Below are 26,414 nucleotides of genomic sequence, written 5' to 3' on the forward strand. Positions count from 1 at the left end.
ATTGTGACCATACTGTGTAGATATGTTTGAACCCTTTGATGAAACCATAGATATATATCCTTGGTATGAACTTTGTCCATTAGTGTAATAATTAGAGAACTGATTATGAATATTTTACAACCATTTAAAACAATGACTGCAACACACAAAATCTTAAAACAAAAAAGTACAAGATTTCTTAATTTACATCATTTTTTTTGCAATTTTTCATAACAAAATGTAAAAAATATTTCATGTTTGTTTTAAACATTTTACAGTCTCTGTACAAGCTTACCAAATAATGAAAGAAATACAATGGATGAAGACCAGGGATGGGCTCTCACATTTCCTTTACATTATGGCTGTTTTAAAAAAAAAAAAGAAAAAAAAGGACAAAAATATGGAAAAGATGGCTTTGGAGACATGCACTCTCAAACTAGCCTGTAGAGTCTTGATAAAGAAATATCCCTCTGCCCAAAAAGAACAAAGAGGGGAAAAATTAAAAAAAAAAAAAAAAAAGTACAAAAGAGGGCTGTTTTTTTAAAAAGCATTCAATTAATAAATAACATACTATAAAAACATTATAAAAAGACAATCGGAAAAAAGACAATCGGAAAGAAGACCTAAGAGGTGTGTGATGAAAATCTTTTAGTTTCCTCATGATTTCAAGACAATGACAAATACCAGGTCCCATTATCACATTTCATTTGAGTTTAACAGAAGAGCTAAATAATATTATCTACACTTTCCTGTATTTTTTTCCTCACATTTTGCAAGCTTTTAAAGCCTCTCATTATTGCCCAAAAAGTGTAAAAACAATAAGGTTGACTACTTATTTATTTCACCAGTACATTTCACTGCTGTCACACTGAAACCTATAAAAATGTTGGGAGAGTTTAAAAAAAGAAAAGAAAAAAAGGGGGGGGGGCGGGGTGGCAAAGAAAAATACTCTATGTAACAAGATGGGTGTTGTCAAGGACAATGTACATAATGCGTCTCCTGATCGGGAACTTATTTGGGTAACGGCGGCAGTGGGGGAGGCGGTTCTGAAGGGAGGGGCGGGGGCCTGTTCCCCCTGGAACCGCTGTACCGGTATTCCCCATATTGGGATCTGTAGTTGAACATGGACGGCTGGGATGGCTGGACCCCCTGTGCGCTCAGAAGTGAGTTCAGCATTTCAAAAGTGTCCTGGTATTCGTTCGACTGGGCTCCCCCTGCTGCACCGTGCCCATTAGTGTCAGTCTTGTCGCCTTTGGCGTGGGGATAGTTCCCTTGGTGGTGGGGGAGACCCAGGGCAGGGAGAATGTCGGAGCCGGGCCCCAGAGTTTGCCCAGAGGCGGAAGACAGGGAGGGTAGCTGGTAGGGATTCCTAGAGGACTTGCTGACTTTAGTGACATGGTGAGTGCCTGCTGTGGGATCTTGGGAGTGCGTCCTCTTACGTGACGCAGAAGAGGATGACGAGCTTGTTCTAGATGAGTCGCTGGGGACTTTTTTGCTGCCGCCAACGGTACCACTAGAACTAGATGAATGTTTGTGTGAAGAGGAGAGTGAAGCACCGGTAGAAGAGGAATGGTGGTGATTGTGGTGATGATGATGGTGATTAGACCGTTCTCTGTGCTTGTCCCTGCTTTTTCCCTCCTCTCCTGAGCTCCCTCTTTGCTTCTCAGGCACTCGTATTCGAACTTTGATGTCCTGCTCCTGACCCCGGGCGCCGCTGCCTCCTCCCCCTGCAAGAGGCAGGCGCATTTTGAGAGAGGTCCTCTCATGCCTCTCCTTCTCCAGGGGGATTTTCAGAATAATGGGCGACGGGTTGGACATGTCAGACGAGGATGAGCTAGACTGCTGGTGATGCTGCTTCTCCTTCCTCTGCTGCTGACCAATGAGAGCCTGGGCAGCATTGGCATAGTCCCTCTTCACACTGGCCTCCATGTTCTCGAGCTTCCTTTTCTGGGCAGCCAAGACGTCTGCGTTCTTGGCCCGGTACTCACTCAGCGACACCTTAGCTGGAGCGTGAACCTCATTGTTTGGCTGCAGCAGCTCAGAAGCAGCCTGACCCTTTCCACTCCAAGTCGGAGCACTGCCAGGTTCATCCCTGTCCTTGTCACCGGTGGATGAGGAAGAGGAGGCGGAAGGTGGAGCCGAGAGGCTCATCAAGCCTGCCACGGTGCTCTCTGATGAGGCCATAGAGATCATGCTCATCATGGTGTCCCTCTGGTCTTCGTCCTCCTGAACTTTTGTCTTGGCTTTTGGTGTCTGACCTCCAGCCTGGGAGCCGAGAAAACAGAGCATCACAGTTCAGTCATTTAATGTACACTTAATGCAGGATGTCTTGGCTGTACTCCATTGGTCAATAAGGAGAAAGGAAAAGTACCTTCCAGTTGCGAATCCGTTTCAACCGGCTAGGTGTTTTCTCCAGAATCTGCAGGAACTCGTGTGTGAGCTCTGAAATAAGTTACGGAGAAGACAAGATCAGCTGGAGGAAGTTAAAACAACTTCAGATCAAGTATCTGATGTATGGCTTGTAGTTCCTTTTCAGACACAGTACATGAAATTATCTGAATTACGAGGTAATTTACAGCACATACCATCTAGCAGCTCGAGGGTAACTGTGGGATCAACATACTCCCACCAGTGTTTGCCGTCTGTAGACACGGGGATCTCCCAGTTGGACCATTTGCAAGCAAGGTGGATGCACACACAGGCCACCACCGGCGGACTGTACTGCAGGCAGAACGTAGTCAAGTGCAGACTATGTGGCAGGATACATCCCAGAAGGCAATAAAAACAGAAAAATAAGAAGAGAGAAGAGAGAGCAGACATATTGAGTTAGAGGACTGTACACAATATCCACAAAATATATGAAAACATGCTGTTCATATCCCAAAAACTACAGAAGCTAATATTTTACAGTGAACTGTGAATATACCTGTTAGTTGCCATAAAGTATGATGTTTGAGCCAGATCCTTACTCGCTGGAACAACAATAGAGAAGAAAAAAAAACACACTTAAAACCTGCGAATTAATCATGTAACATGCACACTTCCTATTATGCTGAACCATACAGATAATTTAGCAAAATTGAAGAGTTGATGCTCACCTCTGACAAGCTGAGTGCACTTGACAACATGAGTATGAGGATGGTCAATGGTGATTTCAAACGCTGTAATCAAAATAAAAAATAAAAATAAAAAAAAAAGGGACAAAAAGAGACAAGCCTCGATAAATGAAATGCAGAAGTCAAACTAACATATACACCACATAGATTTCATTTAATCATTCAAGTCCCTGAAAAACAGAAAAATAATACTGTTATACCAAACTAAGTGTTGCAGAGATTAACTTGGCTCTTCCAATAATATGCTGGACGACGTGAAAACAGATGAATGTGAAAAAATTAAAAGAATGCCAATACAATTCAGGTTTCCCAACTCTTGCTTTGTTGAGTGATACTGACTCGTTTAAAAAACACACACAAAAAAAAAAAAAAAAAAAAAACCCCCCACACAATTTGGTGTTGTCAATTAAAAACAAGTTATCTTCTTCAACTGCCTAAAGCTTGAAAACATGGGAAAAGATTAATCCAGTGAGAAAACATACTAAAAGCCATTGTTCAGGATGCAGCGATTCGTCGGAGACCTCAAACAAAAGGCTTAAAAAATATGTAGACAAGAAAAAGAAAAAAGGGGGGGAACGTAAAAAGTTATGGACATTATAGGAACAAAAGCAGAAACACTGTAGTGCAACAGTGGGTAAATGCTGCTAATATTAAGCCTAAATGTCTCTTTCCTGTGCTGCCAACATGGGCTTTCTGTGGACAAAAGTTAAACAGGTTAGCACTATTTTTATAATTAAATGTGTTCCGGGAGGGAAATCAAGAGACCCAGTTTTTCCTTCCCAACTTACCCAAGGTCTGAAGTATTATGCTCTCAAGAATGACCAGGTCTTGGGCTTGTTGCAGGTAGGCCTGAGGTTGAGGAGACAGGCACGTTACTCACTGAGAGGCCTCCATCCGTTGTCAAACACATTAAACCCACCTTTCTTGTAGAGCTGACAGAGCCTCACAGACACGCATCACATCACATAACCTGGGTCACTGAAAACTTACACAGACACTGGGATATATTTTTGTCTTTTGCTTTGAACCATGTATCAAGAAGGAACAACACTTGAGGTAGGGGTGGTGCGATCCGGGCCAAAAAATAATATCCCAATCTCCATTTACACCATTGCATTACTGCACTGCATAAGATAATACAAAGGTTTCAAAATGGTGATTAAAACCAGAGTTTGAGAAACAGAAGCCAAAATAAATCATAAAATAACACATTGCAAGTACTCAAAACTCAGATAAGAAAAAAAAGTTGAATATTACAAAACAATACATTAAAAACATAAACACAAAATTGCATTTTCAAATTCCGGAAATCTCACACTGGTAAATAAGTCTTGAAGATGACAATATTGGATGCCAGCATTTGAAACATTGTTCAAGCTTGGCAGTTCATGCCAGCATTTTGAATCCAACACTGAACAGCTTTGAATGGAAGCATATCCTTCACTAGATATATTGGGACCATCTCAGTTATCTGCTGCTTCGGTCATGTTTTTTAACGGCTAATATGCTTCGGTCAATGGTAACTGTTTTGTTTTTGTTCGGTGTGGTGAGTTGGAGTGAGGCAGTGTCGCCCCGAGTAAAGCACCCCTGGCATATTATTGCAGGTTCTTTCTTTTAAGGCGATTGAATAGGTTTGTTGTATTACCTCTAGAAGAGCCTGCCGTTGCTTGACTAAATTGACAGATAACGTCGGCTTAAGGAATATCTGACACGGCATAGCTAAACCATTCCTATACAACTAACAATGAGCTCTATTTCAGCACAAGCTCCTCATCCGCCATCAAATCGCCATGGTTTGTTACACAGAACCACCTGAGAAGCAGTCATTGGACACTGAATAGGGCAAGCACTTTAAAAACATATGTGGCAAGTGATTGGATACACTATCTGTCAATCAAACGCTTACTGAAGCGCGTCGAGAGAAGAGCATAAACATCTTTTCCATTGAGAAAAGCCTTCAGTGCCGTTCTTCCCTCTTCTTTCCAATGAAGAAATACTCTACAGTGCAGATATACCTCATACTATTGAAGCCTCTACACGAACATCTTCAGGAGCCGGCATTGTTGTTTTGAACAAACAGTCACCTCTCTGTGTTGTCTCACAAACACCTAAACCACACCTATAGCTGCTACTAGTGCATCACAGGACAATGATTGGTCCTTGCTCTGGCTTGCCGGATCAAACTTATTTCTTGAGATATGTGATCCTGTGAGTATTGCATGATCCAGCGACATTGCGATAATCCAGCTGCCTAAATCCGCCATGCCTAGCTACAACTTGTGTTGCATGGTTTACAATACATCACCCAAGGAAGAGCCAAATCCAATCAGCAGTCATCTATTGAGCTCTATCACTCTATTGTTTGCTCACATAGCACTGTTCCACTGGTCAATGAGGTTATGTGAAGTTTGAGAAAAGATGTAAGACAATAAATACAACAATCTCTGGGATTTGCTTGAAAAGTAGATTGCGAACACCTTCAAGATTGACCACGATCTAAAACCGCCAGATTGTCTACCCCACACCAAAGTGGCGCATAACAAAACAAGTTATTGTACCCAGTTTGAATCCAATGTGAAAAGCAAGAATAAATAAAAAAGCTCAGCGGTCAACATATTGCCAAAAGACATTCCATAGCAGAGCATCAGCATTGAAGCTGCAATTAGAAAAAAATAAATGATCGGTCAAAAGCAATATCAAGCTTCACAAATTCTACTGATGAAACAATACATTCCCCTTCAGTCATAGTATTGTGGAGATGAAAACTCTACCCCATCAGGTAAGCTCAGGAGAAGACAGAGCACAATTGCAGGCAATTTTGAAGACGGCCCAACACTTACATCACTGCGTACATCTGGTGAAGGATCCTGAGGATTGAGGCATGCATGGGCCACCTTGATAACATGTTCCAGCTTCCGGGGCTGCTCCTCGACCTTTGCAGCTAGGAAGAGTGCGGCGGGAGAAATAACCTGTTGTTGTAAACAAAAACAAGTTCACGAGTTGATTAAACACAAGTTCCAATAGCTGTATAGAGGACTTCAGGTGAACGCTATACTTACATTTCTGTGAAATCTGGTGAACGACTGGACCATGTAGAATCGATGCATGTACACGATGGCTGTGTTTATTGTAAGTTGAGACCTGATACAGGTTAGTTAAGGACAATGTAGCAAAGAGTACAAACCGATCGCAACAGCGGTGTTATTGTACATCGTGTATAAGACACGGGCGCATTGGTCTACATGTGAAATAACACAACTAAAAAGAGGTTTAGCTAAAACTCAATATCACACCAGTGACAAACAAACAGAAACCCTAGCTAGCTTCCACTGTTAGCCTGGAGCCGCTAATGGCACAAATACAAGTGTTGGCTCAATACAAACAATATGTAAACACTTATACAAACTAAAAACACAATGTTTATGAAGAGTGTTGTTCCACTAAAGCTGCACCGTTTCTCCACAAACGTCCAAAGTAAGCGGGGAAGCTAAAAGCTACCGTCCTGAAGGCCTGCCGACCACACAGGCCTGCTCCGGTTAAACTGCGCCGCTCTCGGATAAAGCTGAACGCCAACGGTTAACGTCGTGAAATCCCGAACCACCGCGTGAAATCCCCCGGGGAAACACGACAAACAACCACAAAGCCCTCAAATTGAACACAATAACAAAACACAGGTCATGCTCTTTGCCCAACCGGCTTCATGAGAAGCTAAATTTCGCCAGCTAGCTAGCTAAGCTAGTGTCGACTCGGTGAGACGCAAGTCGTCCCTCGACAAAAGATACACGTTGAGCCGCTGTCCCATGTCCTGCAGCAGGTTCGCCGCCTGTTGTCTGTAGGACAGCTCCTTGTCCGGATCAAGTCCGGCTCGCCGAGATGGGCTGTTGTCGATCTGTTGTCTTGTGTAGTACCATTTGTTATTACAGCTTGCAGGGAGAGAACGAAACGAAGCCGCCATCACTGAGAAGGACGATAGTTTAAAATTTCTGCGCGTCACAGGAACCTACGTCACACCGGTTAGTAACATTGTGTCATTCTCTCGATGACCAGCAGGGGTCATATATTTATATAAAAAAACATTTATTTATATATATCTTTATTTATATATATATATACACAATACAGTTTCTTGTGTATATACACTTTCTTGTGTGTATATATATATATACACTAATATATATACTTGTATATACATTATAGTCTATAGTATGTATGTATTATAGTAGTAGTATTTTTTTGTGATGAAATTTTTTTTAATTGATTTTCTAGACATGCATATAAAGAAAATTATAGTAGTAGTACATATGTAGAACTACATATAGATTCAGATTCAACTTTTATTGTCATTGCACATGTTACAAGCACTGTGACAACGAAATGTAGTTTGCATCTGAACAAAAGAGTGCAAAAGAGAAGCAGTTAAATTGCAGTGCAATGTGGTGGATAATATAATGAAGACAGTATAAACAGTTTGGGCAGTATAAACAGATATATACATATTATATATATATATATATATATATATATATATATATATATATATATATATAGTATATATCAAGCTTTCCTTCTCTGTGTACACATACTTTATCAATCAAGCTGATTTTGATTTATTGATTCTAATGTGGGGAAAATGAAATGTAATGTTGTCACAGCAGCAGTATACAAATTAAACCACACTGAACAAGAATAGAGCAAAGAAACTGTTATCAAAAATACAAGTACGAAAAGTTAAAAGGGAAAAAATATGCCATTGCATGCGCACCATGTGCAAATTGCTGCCATGTAAAAGGAGTTAGTTCCAGTGCACTTTGCCAGCATTATAGAGAATGTAATTGTGAGTCCAGTAGGACCTCAGCAACTTCCCAGCAGCAGGATCTCCTGTCTTGCTTGGTGCATCACCATGGGGGACATGATGAGTCTTTGCCTGAAGACGCTCTTCTTCTCAACCAGCGTTGGGAGGGGGAAGGGAAACCTTGATCAGGAAGCTAACCAACATGGACAGCATCTTTTTCTCCGTCACCCCCTCCAGGGAGTCCAGCTCAACTGCTCCAATTACTGATGGATGTCATTCTAAACTGCAGGATAAGATGAGAGATAACTTTATTTCTCCTGAGGCACTATATTGTGCAGCAGATGCAGTTCAAAATAGGAAAGAGTGCAAATAAAATATAAGAGGTGCTCTTTGTTTTTTTTTGTTTGCGATATGAAACAAAAAAAAAAGAATTTTCTAATTATTTCGATAAATTCATATCCACAAAAGTATATGTGACAGAATACCAATTTATAACAGAAAGTCTGCAAAATGGTTATAAATTAAATGCAACAGTAGCTTCAAACCATGCAGCAGTTAATTGCAACTATTTAAGAATATACTTACATTGTTTAATTGACTGAACCCTTTGTTTTCTTTAATGTGTTAGTTTATTTGTACAAATTCAAGAGCGACATTTACTGTACACAATTCAGTGGGATGAACATCATAAAGGTTTCTGCATCAGTCAAGCCCAAAGTAGCTTAAGTCTCTCAGGAGCAAAGTCCTTCATTTTCACTGCCGACAGCTCACCAACAACTACATTTCAAAATCTAGTATTGGGATCAAATTGTAAATGTATTCTATTTGAGCAAGCAATCGTTTTCAAAATAGTATTAAAATATCATCGAACCCCTGCCTACTTTTATGAATGATCACCCTGAATGTTTCTTCATCATAGGTCTATGATACTAAAAGGATTCATACGAGACATTCGTAGTACTGATGAGAATAATACTTGTGATTAATTATTACTCAAGTACTTAAGTGAATAATTAATAATTAACTTTCTCTTCACTATCTTCATGAAGACAAGTTATTGACCCTCTATGACAAACTCCAAGTGGGTACAATAAAGATACTGTAGATTTAATAAAAAAAAAAAAGGGAGTCAAATGAAGCAGATATCAAAAAGTTGAAACAATTTATTTTAAATCACAAAATGTTATAAAATGGACAGATAACTGAAGCAGTGCACCAATGGATTTCCAAAGAGAAAACGCAAAAATAGGCTGTCTGAAAAATCAAAAGTATAATTAAATACATACCGTGAGTTAAATAATTTGAATGGATTAATAGAAAAAGGGTTGATTAATTGCATTACTTACAAATAACTAATATAAAGGATTTACCTTGTACTCTTTCAACTAAAAAACTAGATAATTTTTCTGTCATAATTTTCTTTTTGGATTTTCTTGGTCTGAAGGAATGCATTACACATTTTCTATTTCCAACGACCAAAAGTCGCAATTTTCCGTTTATGATATTGAGGATATGTTTTATAACCGGGTTGATTTTCAGCTCCTGCATTCTGTAGAAGTTGTTACAGTTTGAGCTTGGTTTCTATCCACTCACTGGTTTCTGGCATGCTCGTCTTTATGACGCTTTGCCATAACTGTATGTTCAAAGCAACGCGCTCAAAAATCCAATCTAGATTTAAGACATCTTTAATCAAGCACAGACCTTCAGACTGCTTCTGACAGCTGCTTCACAGTGAATGCATTCCCTGCTTTCAACGTGCAACATTTGAGTGGTTTAATGCACCATTTTGATTTGAGATTAGACTGTAACTGTTCACCTGACCCATGGATAACCAATTATCTCTTACAAACACCTGGAAGGCTTTTACTGTGAAGCAGCTGCAGGAGCTGTATGAAGACTTGATAAATGGACTTCATTGCAGCTCAGAAAAAGCAGTTAATTTAGTAGAAAGGTGAAAAACAAAACCCCTGTTACACATGAGCTAATACTTAACATGTATTTCATAAACAACTCTAATTCTAAATTAAAAGTAAAGTTTTTCTAATTTACATTATCCATTGAGGCAGAGTAAATCATTTAGCTTTTTTAATTTATTTATGTTTTTTTCCAAACCATTTAATGATACAACGGATGCATCTTTGCATTTAATTAATACCTTTGATTTACAGGAATCCTATTAATTACATTTGTCATCTTCATGGATTTCTGTGTGCAGTGATGAAAATGTTTTACAAAAAAAAAAAAAAAAAAAAAAACATCAGCTCTAAAATATTATTCACACTTTTCCAAATCTTTCAGCACGCTTCATTTTCTTTACCTGTAGAAAAAGATAAAAAGAAAACCTTGACATTAAAACCCAATCGATCCTTTTTCATTCCCTCTGGTCTGTTTATATGTAGTGTACTTCAATATAAAACATAAAAGTGTACAACAACAAAAATGCAAAAAACCACACACCTCAACCTCGGGTGAACCTGCAACTGCACCAGTACCTGCACTGGCACCGGCAAATCGCTCCTTTCTCTTTTTCAGCTTTTCATCCTCTTCAATCTGCAAAAAACAATAAAACTAAATGTGAAACGCCAACATAAGAATAGAAATAAACCATGAATTGAAGCTCATAGTAGGGCTGGGTGCTATGCACAATATAATAATGCATTGTCTTTCAATGTAATCATATTAATAACTACAATTTCTACAAAATTCTGATTATTTTGACATAAGATCATAACTAAAATAAGAAAATACTCAGTTCTTTTCATTTGTCAAGTATATAATTAACACAAGAGTATACTAAACCGTGTGGTTCCATTATATAGACCATTTATTTATTGAATTACTAGAAAGCCTGCTATATTGTGATATATTTTGTTATCGAGGTATGAAGCGACCTATACACGTGCCAAGTCCGAGCTCATCACCTTTTGTGAAACGGATGAAACGTTCATGCCAAATCGTTCTGCTCTCTTCTTCAGCTGATCGACGTTCACCTTCATGAGACACAAAAGCATTTTCATTTAATATCATCTCATTGACTGGAGAAATTAAAGAAATGTGTCAATGATGCAACACTTACAGGAGCTTTACTGTTTGCAACGACACCTGTTTGGGATAAAAGATGATTAAGATTGTGTGGTGAGAAGCAGCAGGTAGAAAGCAGTGAGACCGTTAACATACAACTTTATGAAACACACGGTAAAATTCCATGTTGACCAAGTACTATTACGGTATTGCGTTTTTGTATATGTTTGTAGGCTGGGAATTGAGATGCTGTGGTGAGAAATCCCCCAAAAAGACTGACGTATTCCTGGAAAGTAATAATACTTAAATCCCAGGAAATAGTTCAACAATAGTTCACTATACATTAATTTTTGCTCCATTGAAAACATAGAAAGCCAGTTAAGTAAAAGAGCAAAGAGTGACTACAGACCTGGAGTGGGACTGGTGTTCTCAGTGGATTCACCAAACCTGAAGAAAAAGAGTAGAATCAATTAAACATGCCATAGTACATTTACCTAAAGTATAAATCAAGTTTATACCAACTTAACTGATGCTGTAATGTGTAGGTCATAGACCTTTATTTTTAAGTGTCGAAGTTCACTCTACTGGTGTTATAAGTATTTTTCCTTCACCTCCTAAAGTGTCAATAATATATTTTTATAAGAGTGATTTTGTCATAATGTAGAATTTGTACACTTTCCAATAAAAGGGAAGATTTAGCATTTTAACAAAAGCTTAGTTTTTTTCTTCTGCAACTGAATGAGCTGCACTTTCTCTATTTGTTCTGGACGTATAAAAGATTTTGATTCTATATTTTATTGCTGAAATGATGCATCTCTTTATAATATTAGTGGACATCTAAAACTGAACGCACCTGATGATAAATCATTACAATGCTCATCTTTGTTTTCTGCTGTAATTAACTTTAGTTAACGACGGTGTTATTGAAAACCGGTTCGATCAATACACAACTCCCAGAAAGGACCTCAGTGAACACAATGTTATCATTACCCAAAACAGAATGCAAAAAGCTGGCAGTCGCTTTAATAAGACACCCAGAGAAGGATGCTGGTTGAGCCTTACCTTGCTGCACGTATGGCCTTTTTGCTTTCAGCGGTTGCAGGCATGTTGAAACGTTCTGCCCTCTTCTGTAGTCTCTGCTCAACAAAATGTCAGATTTAAAATCATAACAAGCCTACCGTGAAGGTGTTGGTTCAGCTGATCAATATTTGCAAAGGAATAATGAATCTACTATGTTTTATTATGAGTTATGTGGTTTAACACCATCACACACACTGATAGTACTTACACACGACATTCATTTTAATATCATAATATGCAGATGGCGGCTTCTAATCGGATTAGTAGTGCATGCAATCATGTCATACGTACTTCAGTGGAAGATGATGGAGGAGCTATTTTCACCACAGTCTTATCAGCAGGTCTGAAACAACATGTAGAAAAGCATTACATGAATTTCAGTCACAAAGCCTGATCCTAGGTTAAAGACTATTGCTTCTATTGTTTCCATAGACTATAAACTAAGGCGGTCGTCTCCGTGACGTTGCCCATAGTTTTGATAATAGCCGATGTGAAGCTCAAAGTGGTTGGCTTCGCCCCCCAACATCTTGGTAGTGACGCCACAGCCTACCTCTAAAAATGGTCAAAGAGGTGGGTAATTCCTGGAGCTGAGGCGGTGTCGGGTGACGCTGCAGGGCAGACGGCTTGGAACCTGAGACTCCACACACCTATAACTTAAGGCGGCCGCACCTAAAAATATTCCCTAACTTTACGCCTGGATAGAATTTTAATTAGGTAGGTTATATACTATTTCAACCTCCAAACAGTTTTCACAAATGGGAGATTATCTCTAAAGACCAAAACAGTTTTTTGTACCAGGCTGTAAATGTGATGTCTATTTCTGCTGTAAAGTTTGGCATTTTAACATGAGGTTCTTAGAGGATTGACTTTCGTTTGGAGCCAGCCTTGAGTAGTCTTTTGAAGAAATGCAGTTTTTGGCACATAGATGAACAATACTATCTAAAATCAGAGGAAAGGTGCAACACATTGGTAACTATGCATATTTTGTTAGTTGTAGACCAAAAGAGAATAAACTTACGGCTCATCCTCGGTAGATTCGGAAATCTTCTCGTCTTTTACAATGTCGGCAGTCTCCACTTTATTGAAGTCCTAAAAAGGGAAATAGAAACATTCATCACTATTTCACAAAATGGTGTAATGAGATCTGAGAGAGCAAGTGGAAGTATCAACAATCACGATACCTCTGAATCCTCTGCCAGCACGTCATCCACGTCCACATCTTCCTCTGTTGTTTGGATTGCAGGATAAAGAAAAGAAGGTCAGATGGAGCAATCAGTGCTTTTAAATCCATAAAGGACAATGAACAAGACACAGTCTCACTATATATGAGGAACAAACAGCATCTCATATCAGAACAGCACATAGACGTCATCACAACTTGATCCAGTCTGTGCTTTCTGATTACAATCTGTCCAACCATTTGCATAATGCATCTACAGCCTGTCTAAATGTAAAGGATGCCTCCTCACCGTGCTCATCCAGATAGGATTGCAGTCGAGCGATTAGCTCTCCTTTGTTTCCCTTGGTGTCCAGACCTCTGGCCTCACACTCCTGCCTCAGCTCAGCAAGCTAAAACAAGAGAAACAGCACTTTTAATACAACATGTACCATTTAACATCTGAGCTTTGCAGTTGACGACAATTTATTTATTACAAAGTAGTTCCAAATAAAACTACTCATAGTGACGTGTGGATTGTCCACTGTAACACAGTACTCAAGTACAGTGGCGAAGAAGGTATTGAGCCATTTTACTCAAGTAGTAATACCACAGTATACAAATACACCAGTACAAGCAAAAAACATAAAAGTAAAGTAGTATTAGCATCAACATGTACTTAACGTATCTAAAAGTAAAAGTATGATATATGTTAATTTACATATTACTGATCACATGTGTTTTAAAGTAAGAGGCATTAAATGTTGCTTACGGACATTTTAATTACTTCATATTTTAAGTACGAATAATATATTTTAAAGAAAGCAAATGTTAAATATTGACCTGAAAGGTAACTTGGATACATGCATTGGAGAAAAAAAAGCACGATAATATCTGAAATGTAGCGGTAGTAGAGTCGAAGTACACAAAGTGTTCAATGAAAAAGGAAAAAACTCGAGTCAAATACGAGTAACTGTAGTGTTACTTTCCACCACTGGTCGCGAGTAGGAAGATATTTAACATTTAGTTTAACATCCACGACACGGTAGTTTTAAAGTGGGGTGCGTGCCGTTTTACACGCGGCTCGTGAACCGAACAACCCGAGGAACACACGGAATAAACATGAATTAATAATGTGAGCGTTGGAGGTCAAACACACCCGGTAGCCGTGGTGCGGTAGCTAATTTAATGGGACCCGGGATATATATGGCGAGACACTTTATATCTAACATCGGGCGCAACATTTACACTTTTAAATACACGTTACAATCTAAGTTAACTTTCCCAGCGGCTTATTCGCCGTTACGGTAGCTCTTAAACATGTATTTGTCCGCTCGACTCGTTTCGCGTCGTGTCTGAATGAACAACGTGAACACACGCCGGCTGCTCGCCTTCCCTCCCGGCGGACACGTTTTATGCCGCAAAGCTCGCTTTAACTTCACTCTCTTGTAAGTTAATACAACTAACAGCGGTTACTACGCAATATTTACTAATAAAAGCACCGTATATGTGTTAGAAATACATTTTTATGGCACTACCAACCTTCAGTTTCTGCAACTCTATCACTTCGGCCATCTTTCTTTGTTGATGTACAACTTCCTCCAATCAAACTGGAGCGGTTTTCCTTCTGAACACTTCCGCTCTCGCTCGCTGTATTTCACAGCGCCGCCTGGTGGCCGGACTGAATAACTGCAGGACACAGAACAAACAGGTTTTCTCAACCCAAAAGTATTTAATTGTGTTACTAATACAAAAATGCAAAAATATATATAATAACATAATATCAATAATAATAATAATACTTAAATCTGATATAGCGCTTTTCTAAGTACCCAAAGACATTAAGTAAACACTAGTTAGTTAGTTATTTAATTATTGTGTTAGTTAGTTAGTTTAATAACATGTATGTGTCTGTTTTTTTTTTTTTCTTTCTCTGCATGCCATGAGCAACTGGACATGCTGACAGTTTCGAGAAGCTTTTTCCAGGTTTAATTTTGATCACATTATCTGATATGAGTCTTTTTTTAACCAGAGACCTGAGACGTGGTGTTTTTTCCTATATGGTAGATAAAGATTTGGGTCTGTACATACATGTTGATGCCTGAAGGGAGTTAAAGGGTTCGTGATAAAACAAGTCTGAACAGGATTTGGTGTGAATGCTGACATTGTTTAAAAAAGAGGTTTAAACCCTGTATGTGTTTGGCACATATGATATAGAGACACAAAATCTCTCAACAAAGTCACTTGATAGTTCTTGGGGTTGTGTGGTGTGTATGTGTGTGTGTGTGTGTGTGTGTGTGTGTGTGTGTGTGTGTGTGTGTGTGTGTGTGTGTGTGTGGGAGGGTGGGGGGACAAAGCCGGATGAATTTAGGGAGTCACAAGTGCTTCAATAATCCTCATTAACGCTGCATTCCTCCCTTTCTTTCCCCCCCAGCACAGCGTCTCTTAGAGCAGACTGTGTGACCTATTGTTCTAATGACACAGCAATGACTTCCCTTGACACTTTAATATTCAAGACACTATATTCAATCATAGCGTCATATTCAAGTAAATAAGCATATTGTTTATACATTCTTAAGAGTTAATGGATTAAATCAGCAGTAAATCAGCAGCAGCAACATGAATTTCCAAGTAAATCCGCACATAATTAGGAACAATTAGACGGGCAGCCCAAAATGTGTCAGGTGATTGTTAGCAGAGATTTCGGTGACTATTCATATTGTATTTGAAAACACGTGATTTGTGGAATTGTCACGTAAGACCCAACATTTTATGACACTGCACCTCATGATTTCAGTACAATCGTTGGAATTGTACTGACCTTTAAAAATTACATTTAATATGAATCAGTCATTTATACATTTTGTTGTTCTGTATTGTTCTGAAGGAGGCCGTGCATTGTTGTCAAGATATGATGACTTCATTCATCCTGAGGGAATACAATACAAAGTAGGGCAGAGTGCAATAAAGAGAGGGCATATAAAAAAACAGGTTAATTATAAGGATCCTAAAATTCAGCATAAAAGAGAATAGTTTGATGTTCTGATACAACACATATTTACACAGATATATACTGCAATACAATATACTTAGTGGTGGAATAAGTATTTCAGCTTTTTACTAAAGTAAAAGCACACATAACACAATGTACAAATACTTGTCAAATTCCTCCATTCAGCATGTTACTTCAGTAAAAGTACCGAGATATTACCAGGAAATCAACTGGATTATGCAAATTATTACATTGTTATCACACGTGTAAGCAGCATTTTAATGTTTTAGCTGGTCTATTTGGAGCTAATCGAAACTACTTTTAGGTAATTTAATCTATCACAAGCATCATATTTTAGAGTTTATCATTTATTATGTGTGTAAATTGATCTATAAAGTCACTGCAGCTGTGAAATAATCGTGGCTGAGAAAGTAGTACAATCATTTCTTCTCTGAAATGTAGTGAGTTAAGTATGAAGTGGCATGAACTGAAAATGTAAGAAGACTAGCAACGTTACATTCCACAAATAACTGCATTGATATCACTGAGCTCAGCTTTATTCGGATGTTTGTTTGTTATTTCCTTTGATCGGTTTATGCACACTCGAGTATGTCTTGTGACCCAATCTGTTGCATGCACAAGAATATGTGGAACTCAACCTTTCTTATGTGATTATGAGCTTCTTTCTCCACTTTAATCCTCAAGACGTGCTTTTTTACTGTAAATACACCATTCACAAACCAGTCCAGGCGCCCCTAAAATCTGGGTCGAGGAGGACTAGAGGGCTTTGTGAGGAAGGAGGCGTTTCTTCTACTAATAATCTGAGTAAAGGCAAACATCACACACTTTATAAAGCCTGATTCCTGTGGTCTGCTGCTCACAAAAGGGATATTTCACACAGAGGAGGAGCCCTGACAATGTGGACGTCTGTGGTACTGTTGGTGTTGGCAGTGGCCTCACAGACTGTGGCAAGTAAGTACAGAAAATTATTTAAACTATTTATTGGCGATGTTGACTCTGCAACTGTGAGTTTCACAAATGCAGGAATAATTCTGATCCTTGAGTAAAAGTGCTGCATTCAAAATGCCATGTGTGTATGTATGTATGTATGTATTATCAGATGCATTTAGTAAATCAGGAAAATTGCACCATTGAGTGTTATTCTAGCATACATTACCAATAATATCTTTTTAGATTATTATTACTGATGCATTTATGTGCAAGCATAATTGTATTGTTGAAGTAGATTAAGAGGGAGCTAATTTCAACTACTATGTGCATATTGTTGAATAGTTTGAGGATCATATTTTGGATGAGCGTATGTTTAGTGAAAAGTGAGTGAAAAGTACAATATTTCTCTCTGTAATGTAGTGAAGTTGAAATGGAAATACTTGTGGAAAGTATCTCAAATGAGTACTAGGTAAAGTTCTTGGGTAAATATTACTTTCCATCACTACTTTCCAAAACATAAACAGACTTTGTATTACATTATATCACAGTTAGAGTTTTATATATGTTATTCTGTAAATATTTAAATCCAGTTTTCTACTAAATAAAGTACTGTGTGTGTGTGTTCTGATTATCAATCTAGCTGCAAGATCCAGTTTCATGTTTTTTTTCCCATGACCTCTTTATTCAACCATGCATGAATATTAATGACACAGAATGTGACCTTTGTGAAGCAAAGCACAGACGATTTAGCTTAATCCTTTTATTCTTAACTTAAAAGGTAAGTTCAACATTCTTCCAAATATGACATGAAGCATTAGGCACATTAAATTCTTTGGTCCTTATAATAATTCTTCCTCTCCATACTGGCCCTGAATAGTTTGTTCTGGGGACTATGAACCGATAAAACATTTAAAGCACAAAGAAAGTCTTGAATATATATAATATTTTGAGAAATGGAGTGTCATGACTTTAAAGAAGTTTGAGGAATGAGTGATTTTTCCAGCTGCTCCTGCACATTGATTTTATTAACTTTAATTTTACATTGTCACACTTCAACCAGCAGGAAAACATCATGATGTGAAACCACAAGAGGAGAGAAAAAATGAGAGCGATTAATACAGGCTGAATTATTGTTATATTATTGAAAAGCTGATAATTCACTCAGTTTTCTGCCTTTGTGTTTAATCCAAACTCAGCCGTGTGACATTGTTAATCTGTGATAAAACTCCTGCACACACTCAGCTGAGCCTCACATGAGAGGGATTGAAGGGATGACAGATTTACATTGGCAATACAACTCATTTCACTCACTTTCACCTTTTGTCATTGATGGTAAATATTACACCTACTATATATTAAAATAAAACATAGAATTTATAACAATGGAGTTTAGGAAACTGTAAACCAATAAGTAAATCTCCCTGAAAAGGCATTGAAGAGTAAAATAAATCTAAATGTATATGTTACATGAAGAGAAAACGTTATTTTAAGGGTCAGTAACCCAATAATATTCCATGGAAATTTAAAGCTAAAAACAGGAAGGTCTTGAATGCGAAATCTCATTCAACCCAAATGATTATCATTCATTTTTATTTATTTTACTGTAATCTTTATTTTGATTTTCTCTTGAACTGCACAGTATATTCACAATGTTTGCTTGTTCAGATGACCTGCACTAACTAAAAGTCTCTCTAGATTAAGGACTAATTGGCATGAACTAATTTCAAGTCTATGAAGGCAGGATTGTCCCTCTATTTCCCCTATTATTATTATTATTATTATTATTATTATTATTATTAATTGTTCTTTCCAGGAACATTTTTGAAGTTATTTGTAAACGTGAGGCCCTTAAAAAGCATTTCTGGACAATACATGCGCGAGGAGAAGTGTTCACAGTTCATGTTGGATGTTTCAGAGCCCAGAAACCGTTTCACTCGTTATCCATCATGGAACAATAAGATGTACCCAATCTGGAAAGATGGAGACCAGCGATACAAAGACGCCTGGAAAGGTAGATCTGATGAATTGTAGGCATAATCATCAAAAACTCAGATTTATGCATTTGATCTGAGGCTCATTAAACATATTTGGAGACACTCAGCGGTTTCTTGTTTTTCTTTCTTTCGTCCAGGTGGAAAAGTGACTTTCAATGTGGGGAACGATTCCCCGACTCTGACTGGAGCCAAAGTTACTTTCACCATTGACTTGGAGTTCCCACACAACCAGAAGGTGCAGAATGATGGGGACGTTGTTTGGGCAGAAGACTGCGAAGTCAATGGTAACACACACACACACACACACACACACACACACACACACACACACACACACACACACACACACACACACACACACACATTTTGAGCACATTTATGTTGGATTAGTGCAGAAATTAAATTGGAAAAACTTTACATTTGCCGCTATCACCGGGTCAAACTTTTAAAAAACGTATTACAAAACACTCATATATAGTATATATTAGCTGTGGCTAAGCATAGCCTCAAACAGCTGCTAGCATGCCTGCAGACTCTCCTACATTTCTTTATCACAGTCTCTTACAGTCACATCACTCTTCTGTTACAGGAACAAAGTACCACGAGTCTGAGCCGGTACACCCAACTCAGAACACGGACTGGGAAGCTGTTTTCCCTGATGGGACACCAATTAGGAAGGACAAGAAGCCAGCCTACGTGTTCGTCTGGAAGACCTGGAGTGAGTGGAGCTGTCATCTTTTCTGATGGTCACAGAGTTTCTGGAGGCGCATGCAACATGAGCCAGGATTATGTATGAGCCTGAACACATGATCAGATTATCTATTACCTCATTAGTCCTACATGTAAGAAACAAATCCCTGAAGCAAACAATCCACGATTTTCAGTTTAGGGATTCAGACTTTTTATACATTATAGCACAAGGCTTCAATTATATCTAAAAAGTTTCATATTAAAAAGTGAAGTGTACTCATGTGACCATTTTAATCTTCTTTTCAATCAGACTCAAAACACATCAGACAAGAAGTTTGGAGTATAACGTATAGTTATTTGTAGTGAAGTGTGTATCTCATATAGTCTGGATGCTCGTTTGGCAGGTCAGTACTGGCAGGTGGCAGACGGCTGCTCTTCCTCCCTGACCATCGATACAGACGACATCCCTCTGGGCTCCTACACCATGGACATTGTTATCTACCACTACCGCAGCAAAGAGAGGTTCATTCCTCTGGGATACGCCTCCACTCAGTTCTCCATCACTGGTGAGTTATGGGGGACTTTATGAAAGTTACTGACTGAAAAAGTGCTCAGTTGGTACGATAAATGTTACTGAATGATATAGCAATGCATTTTCAGCAAACATTGAAATACTTGTTTAGTGTAAGTGGTCACATGACCAATTTGTTTACTTTGTGGTTGCACTGTGATAAGTGGATATTTGTATGAAAGCTTTCAACCAAAAGGTTATTACATAATCCAAACATAAAGTTAATATTGATATATCCATTTGCAGTTTTTCAATGTTGTTCAGTGTGATTGTATAACGAGTGAACATGCTCACGGCAACAATAGTATAACTTATTCATCTAGATATACAAATACATAGACTATTATACTATTCACTCTGCTCTTACTCTTAGTTTCACCTTGAGTCAAGGTCTAGAGTGAGAGAGAGAGAGACCACTTTGTTAGGAATTTGTTAGGATTGGCTCAAATTAAATAAAGCCTTTTGTTGACATAAGTTTTTGGTGTTCTGCTCAGATCAAATCCCCTTCGCTGTCTCCCTGGACCAAGTCAACGACATCGTGGCCGGGGACATGCGCTTCATCCAGAACAGGGCAATTGCCTTCACCATTGCCCTCCACGACCCCAGCCAGTACCTCAGCAACGCAGACATCACCTTCAACTGGGACTTTGGCGATGAAAGCGGAGCCCTGATATCCAGAGAGCTGACTGTCACTCACACCTACATCCACTCCGGCTCGTTCAAGCCTCAGGTAGTGATCCAGGCGGTCATCCCAGATAAGGCCTGCGACCCACCAGTTGATCCCCCAACCAAGGCCCCAGGTCCACCTCCTCACAAGGGCACCACAGGTAAAGAACAGGTGTTAAACAGACAACCCCGCTTTTGTTGTCTAGTTAGTCACTCTAGTATACTTATATACACTTCATATACACTGCACATACTTTGGATTTTCACACTTTCTTTATTGTTTAATTTCCTAAATTAATACGCTCTACCTTTGTTGTATATATTGAGTATTCTTTGTGTCTTTTTTTGTGTATTTTATGTAAGTTGCTGCTACTGTGACAAACTAATTTCCTAATTAATTTTTTAAATAAAGTATCTATCTATCTATCTATCTATCTATCTATCTATCTATCTATCTATCTATCTATCTATCTATCTATCTAACATGTAACATGTTAATTAATGAGCATTAGAGGTGAAGTCTGGAAGTACAGCCTTTAGACAGAACCAGGCTAGCGGTTCGCTTCCAGTCTTATATGCTCAGTTCAGCTGTTGCAATTATTTTCTGAAATATCAATTTTTTCCTTAAAAGCGAAACAATGTTCACAGTATTTGTAGCTATGTATATTACCTCGGCTTCACATGTACATATAATGGAAACACAGGCGTAACTCAACAGTTCTCCCTGTGTGCAGTGAAAGCTGCTGCACTGGCGTCTGCTGTCCCCATACTGGTCTCCAGCAAGGCCACTGGTCTGACCGTCAACATGGTCGCTTCAGACACAGAGGTGGACAACACTGAGGATGAGGCCTCCACCGCGCCCAACACTCAGCCGGCCCAGGAAGCACCCGCAGTGGCCAAGACTCCCTCCCCGGTTAATCTCGGCAATGAAATGCCAGCAGACAATGAGGCACGAACAGGTAAGCTCTTTAAATAGTTGGACATCATTTGGCGTAGAATTTTACCAGAAGATAACTTGTTTAATCCCCACTTGAGGCAGTTTGTGCAACAACAGAAATGTGTCCTATGAAAGTGAAAAACAGTGAGTTGGTACCAGCTGACCTTGATGAGCCAGATAGGAGCATCAGTCGATTTCCTTAAATGTAAATGTGATGTAAATCTTGAAAGGAGCTCTGCCGTTGTGTTAAACACGCAGAGCACTCCAAAATTACATGCTCAGGTTGTGCTTTATCGTTTGTATTCTGATTTGCATGCTGAAAGAGAGAGTTCAGCTCAGTTTTTCTGATATCATTTTATTTATTCATGGTTCTTCAAAACACACGTTAAAGGAAGAAACGTTATAGCTCATGTAAAATGTTATTAATAAATCCAGCCGAGGTAGAAAAAAGTCCAAAAGTATCAGCATTAAAGCACTCTTTATGCAGAATGGCCCATTCCCTGCTCTGTTTATTTCCTCCAGGTGCAAAGCGAACAATGACCCTGACGGGCCAAGCTACAGTGGTAGTCATTGCTAAGAGGGATGCTAATGATACACCGTCTGATGACGACTGTGTAATTTATCGTTACGGCTCCTTCTGCACAGGCATTGAAGTGTTCGGTGAGTCACCTTTCATCAGCATCAGACAATAAAAACAATGAAAACCTTTGAGAGGACTGTCAGTGACCTGTTGTCTTTGTTTTCAGAGGGCATTGAAAAAGTAGAGATCGTACAAATGGACAATGCTGTGATGACAACACCGGAGATGAACAGAAATGTTTTGGATATCACTGTTACCTGCCAGGGAAGGTGAACGCTCCCACACTACACTTTATCAAACTATCCTTTAAAACGCATGCTGTGGTTTATTCTGACTCACTGCAGCATCTTCTTCTTCCTCCAGCCTTCCAAAAGAGGTGTGCAGCGTGATTCTGGATGCAGAGTGCTTGAGGCCGATTCACACGGCATGCAACATGGTGGAGCCCTCCAAAGAGTGCCAGCTGGTGTTGCGTCACTTCTTCAATGACTCTGGTGTTTATTGCATCAACGTGTCCATGGCCAACGACGTCAGTTTAGCTGTCGCCAGTGCCAGAGTCAACGTCGACATAGGTACGCAACTTAACCACCATACAGCAGACCGGTATACGCTTCTGCTTCCTCCTGCTGACTGAAGCTGTGCTCCTTGTTTCAGGTTCAGGTCTGTCCTCTCCTGGAACCATCGGCATGGTGTTGGGGGTCCTGGTACTCGTGCTAGCATTAGGAATAGTGGCATATTCTTATAGGTAAGAACTGACTGTACTTGTGGATATCAGTTTTCTACTCATAAAGAAAGGGTTGGTAATCCAACCCTTTTCCACAAGCTGCTAGCAGCTGTGAGGACTAACAATAGCCATGTTAGTTGTTTACGTGTATTATGACATCTTTAAGTTCATCATTATACATTTTGGGGAGTGACTTTGGAGGGAGGCCTGACGGAACAGGATGTTAGTGTTGTCGATTTAGCAACTTTTGGCTACTTTTATTGGAAAATAGTTCGCAACACTGGGCTGTTTTTTTTTAAGGTATAAATCTGGTGTTATTTTAGATTTGTCTTATTGTCAATAAATCCCATGAAAAGATTTTTAAAAACACAGGCCTGCTGGTGAATAATGACTATGCTGAAAGTGTGTAATAATCCGTTGCAGGAACTAGTCCTCAACAAAAGAACTATGTATTCCTCTTTGAGTAAATTTTGCTAAATACTACAATGCCTGCTCTTTGAAGAAATAATAATAATGCAATATTAATAACAATGGATCAAATAAGTATATGTAATGTGAAAGGAGTCGCTCGAATAAAAGATTCCACACTGAAAATAATTAGCCAACTCTGCAATTGCCCTCAGCTCTTCAAGGGAATGACTCTAATAAAATCAGTGTTGTGCAAGTTCACAATTCGAAGAAGATAATAAAAACATAGAATGCTTTATCCATAAAGCACACGCAATTCAAATGACTTGTGTGCTTTACTCAACAGGCGCTTTAAGTCCTACCGTCCACTGAAGGAAGAGCTGATTGCTGCAGACGTGCAGGACAGCCGGGCTCACATCAGCTCTGGAGGTTCCATGTTCTGGAAGCTTCTGAACAGACGCGGAGCTGCGGACGACTGCCCACTGCTGCAGGACCGACCGGTGTAAACCAGCCTCACACCACCAAATATAAAACCAAGAAACTTATGATTTGCAAGTTCTTTGCACCTGAGATGTCTTTTTATACTTTTTTTTATAATTACATATTTTCTAATGACAAACTTTTGTGTGTGTAATATTTGGGTTTTCGATCAAAAAAATATACTAAAGACATGCTCTGATCTTTTGTACCTGTATGTTTGGTAGTAAAAGTGTTTACTTTAATTTGGAATAAACTTTTTGGATCCAATAAACTTTGCTCAAAACCGTTGTGCAGTTTTGTTTCTCTTTGATTCACCTTCAATACATTTACTGATGAAGCAGCGAAGACTCTGTCGACAAACATCTTAATAACCTCTTCTCTCTGGCATAACCTCTTGAATCCACCCCTCCAACTGGATGACATCGGATAACTCAAAACTCAGAAATTCTACATTTTGTCAGAAACTCAATATGTATTTAGGTTGAATTCATGAAAAGACAAACACATTCATATGTCACAGGAGTTTTATTTAGAACATAACCAAAATGGTAATTGACAAACAATTATGTTTGGAATGCATTCAAGAACACATTGCAATAAACCTTTTCCTGTTTTAACTTGTGCCTTTTTTTCCTTTTAATATTCCTCTCCCTCTTCCTCTCCCTCGCCCTCAACAGAGTCGACTCCAACTTCCTCATAATCCTTCTCCAGAGCTGCCATGTCCTCTCTGGCCTCAGAGAACTCTCCCTCCTCCATACCTTCACCCACATACCAGTGAACAAAGGCACGCTTAGCGTACATCAGATCAAACTTGTGGTCAAGCCGAGCCCAGGCCTCTGCAATAGCAGTGGTGTTGCTCAGCATGCACACAGCCCTCTGGACCTTGGCCAGGTCTCCACCAGGAACTACAGTGGGCGGCTGGTAGTTGATGCCAACCTTGAAACCAGTGGGGCACCAGTCCACAAACTGGATGGAGCGCTTGGTTTTAATGGTGGCGATGGCAGCATTCACATCTTTGGGTACCACATCACCACGGAACAGCAGGCAGCAAGCCATGTATTTACCGTGGCGAGGGTCACATTTTACCATCTGATTGGCTGGCTCAAAGCAAGCGTTAGTGATTTCTGACACTGAGAGCTGCTCATGGTAAGCTTTCTCAGCAGAGATGACGGGGGCATAGGTGGCCAGAGGGAAGTGGATACGGGGATATGGCACCAAGTTGGTCTGGAACTCTGTCAGATCAACATTAAGGGCGCCATCGAAACGAAGGGAAGCAGTGATGGAGGACACGATCTGACTGATCAACCTGTTCAGGTTTGTGTAAGAGGGACGGTCGATATCAAGATTCCTACGGCAGATATCGTAGATGGCCTCGTTATCGACCATGAAGGCACAGTCAGAGTGCTCCAGGGTGGTGTGGGTGGTCAGGATGGCGTTGTAGGGCTCCACCACAGCGGTGGACACCTGGGGAGCTGGGTAGATGGAGAACTCCAGCTTGGACTTCTTGCCGTAGTCGACAGACAGACGCTCCATCAGCAGAGATGTGAAACCAGAGCCGGTGCCACCTCCAAAGCTGTGGAAAACCAGGAAGCCCTGAAGGCCGGTGCACTGGTCCGACTGAGGGAAGAGAGAGAGAGACAGTGATTACATATGAGATACAGTCATGCCATTTAATTAAATATCTGAAATCAAAATTAAAGAAATGGATCCCTCCGGACATCATGTTACCCACCAGTTTGCGGATCCTGTCCAGCACAATGTCGATGATCTCTTTGCCGATGGTGTAGTGTCCACGGGCGTAATTGTTGGCAGCATCCTCCTTACCAGTGATCAGCTGCTCAGGGTGGAACAGCTGGCGGTAAGTCCCAGTACGCACCTCATCTGAAGAGACCGAGTCGATCAGAAATGACTATAGGGTTTGACTTAAAAAAATCAAAAACTAACTATGGCATCTATATTTATTTGGAGATTACCAATGACAGTGGGCTCCAGGTCGACAAAAACTGCTCTGGGGACGTGCTTTCCGGCTCCAGTCTCACTGAAGAAGGTGTTGTAAGAATCGTCTCCTCCTCCGACGGCTTTGTCACTGGGCATCGTTCCGTCCGGCTGGATCCCATGTTCCAGGCAGTAAAGCTCCCAGCAGGCATTGCCAATCTGGACGCCAGCCTGACCAACATGGATGGAGATACACTCACGCTGTGGAAAGAAAAAAGAAGAAGTTATTTACCTGTATGCATTTCAATTTTGTTTTCAAGGTAATTTGCATCCTGCCGTTGCTGG

The 26,414-nt window shown here is 39.6% G+C and overlaps 3 protein-coding genes and 1 pseudogene across 5 annotated transcripts; 1 reads left to right on the forward strand and 3 right to left on the reverse strand.

Annotated features, from left to right (window-relative positions):
- Positions 1 to 374: 374 nt before the first annotated feature.
- On the reverse strand, positions 375 to 7,050 carry ccnt1 (cyclin T1; the record flags this gene model as incomplete). The annotated part of the gene is made up of 9 exons (XM_079226799.1): positions 375 to 2,244; positions 2,351 to 2,421; positions 2,565 to 2,728; positions 2,906 to 2,951; positions 3,078 to 3,140; positions 3,884 to 3,944; positions 5,936 to 6,064; positions 6,155 to 6,236; positions 6,878 to 7,050. 9 exons carry the CDS (start codon positions 7,048 to 7,050, stop codon positions 991 to 993), a joined length of 2,043 nt encoding a protein of 680 aa, XP_079082925.1. The 3' UTR covers positions 375 to 990.
- Positions 7,051 to 8,100: 1,050 nt separating this feature from the next.
- Positions 8,101 to 14,719, reverse strand: sarnp (SAP domain containing ribonucleoprotein; the record flags this gene model as incomplete). Of its 2 annotated transcripts, none has more annotated exons than XM_079226650.1 (11): positions 8,101 to 8,170; positions 10,345 to 10,437; positions 10,809 to 10,877; positions 10,964 to 10,989; positions 11,318 to 11,355; positions 11,971 to 12,044; positions 12,280 to 12,331; positions 13,007 to 13,077; positions 13,170 to 13,213; positions 13,458 to 13,557; positions 14,687 to 14,719. In XM_079226650.1, 11 exons carry the CDS (start codon positions 14,717 to 14,719, stop codon positions 8,135 to 8,137), a joined length of 636 nt encoding a protein of 211 aa, XP_079082776.1. In that variant the 3' UTR covers positions 8,101 to 8,134. The 2 variants fall into 2 exon arrangements, with proteins under 2 accessions (XP_079082776.1, XP_079082775.1); XM_079226649.1 differs by lacking the exon at positions 8,101 to 8,170 and adding an exon at positions 9,042 to 10,204.
- A 2,334-nt stretch (positions 14,720 to 17,053) lies between these two features.
- On the forward strand, positions 17,054 to 24,160 carry pmelb (premelanosome protein b; the record flags this gene model as incomplete). Its single annotated transcript, XM_079225725.1, has 12 exons — positions 17,054 to 17,108; positions 19,003 to 19,098; positions 19,219 to 19,365; positions 19,671 to 19,799; positions 20,176 to 20,337; positions 20,837 to 21,169; positions 21,743 to 21,967; positions 22,468 to 22,605; positions 22,692 to 22,794; positions 22,889 to 23,094; positions 23,177 to 23,267; positions 24,001 to 24,160. The coding sequence occupies 12 exons, from the start codon at positions 17,054 to 17,056 to the stop codon at positions 24,158 to 24,160; spliced, it is 1,845 nt and encodes a 614-aa protein (XP_079081851.1).
- A 484-nt stretch (positions 24,161 to 24,644) lies between these two features.
- Positions 24,645 to 26,336, reverse strand: LOC306743956 (tubulin alpha chain-like; annotated as a pseudogene). The gene is made up of 2 exons (XR_013771251.1): positions 26,108 to 26,336; positions 24,645 to 26,015 (listed from the first exon to the last, which is right to left on the reverse strand). The product of XR_013771251.1 is annotated as a tubulin alpha chain-like (transcript).
- Between the last annotated feature and the right edge of the window lie 78 nt (positions 26,337 to 26,414).

This window comes from Taurulus bubalis (assembly GCF_910589615.1).
Source record: "Taurulus bubalis genome assembly, chromosome: 11".
In the NCBI taxonomy this organism is placed as follows: domain Eukaryota; kingdom Metazoa; phylum Chordata; class Actinopteri; order Perciformes; family Cottidae; genus Taurulus; species Taurulus bubalis.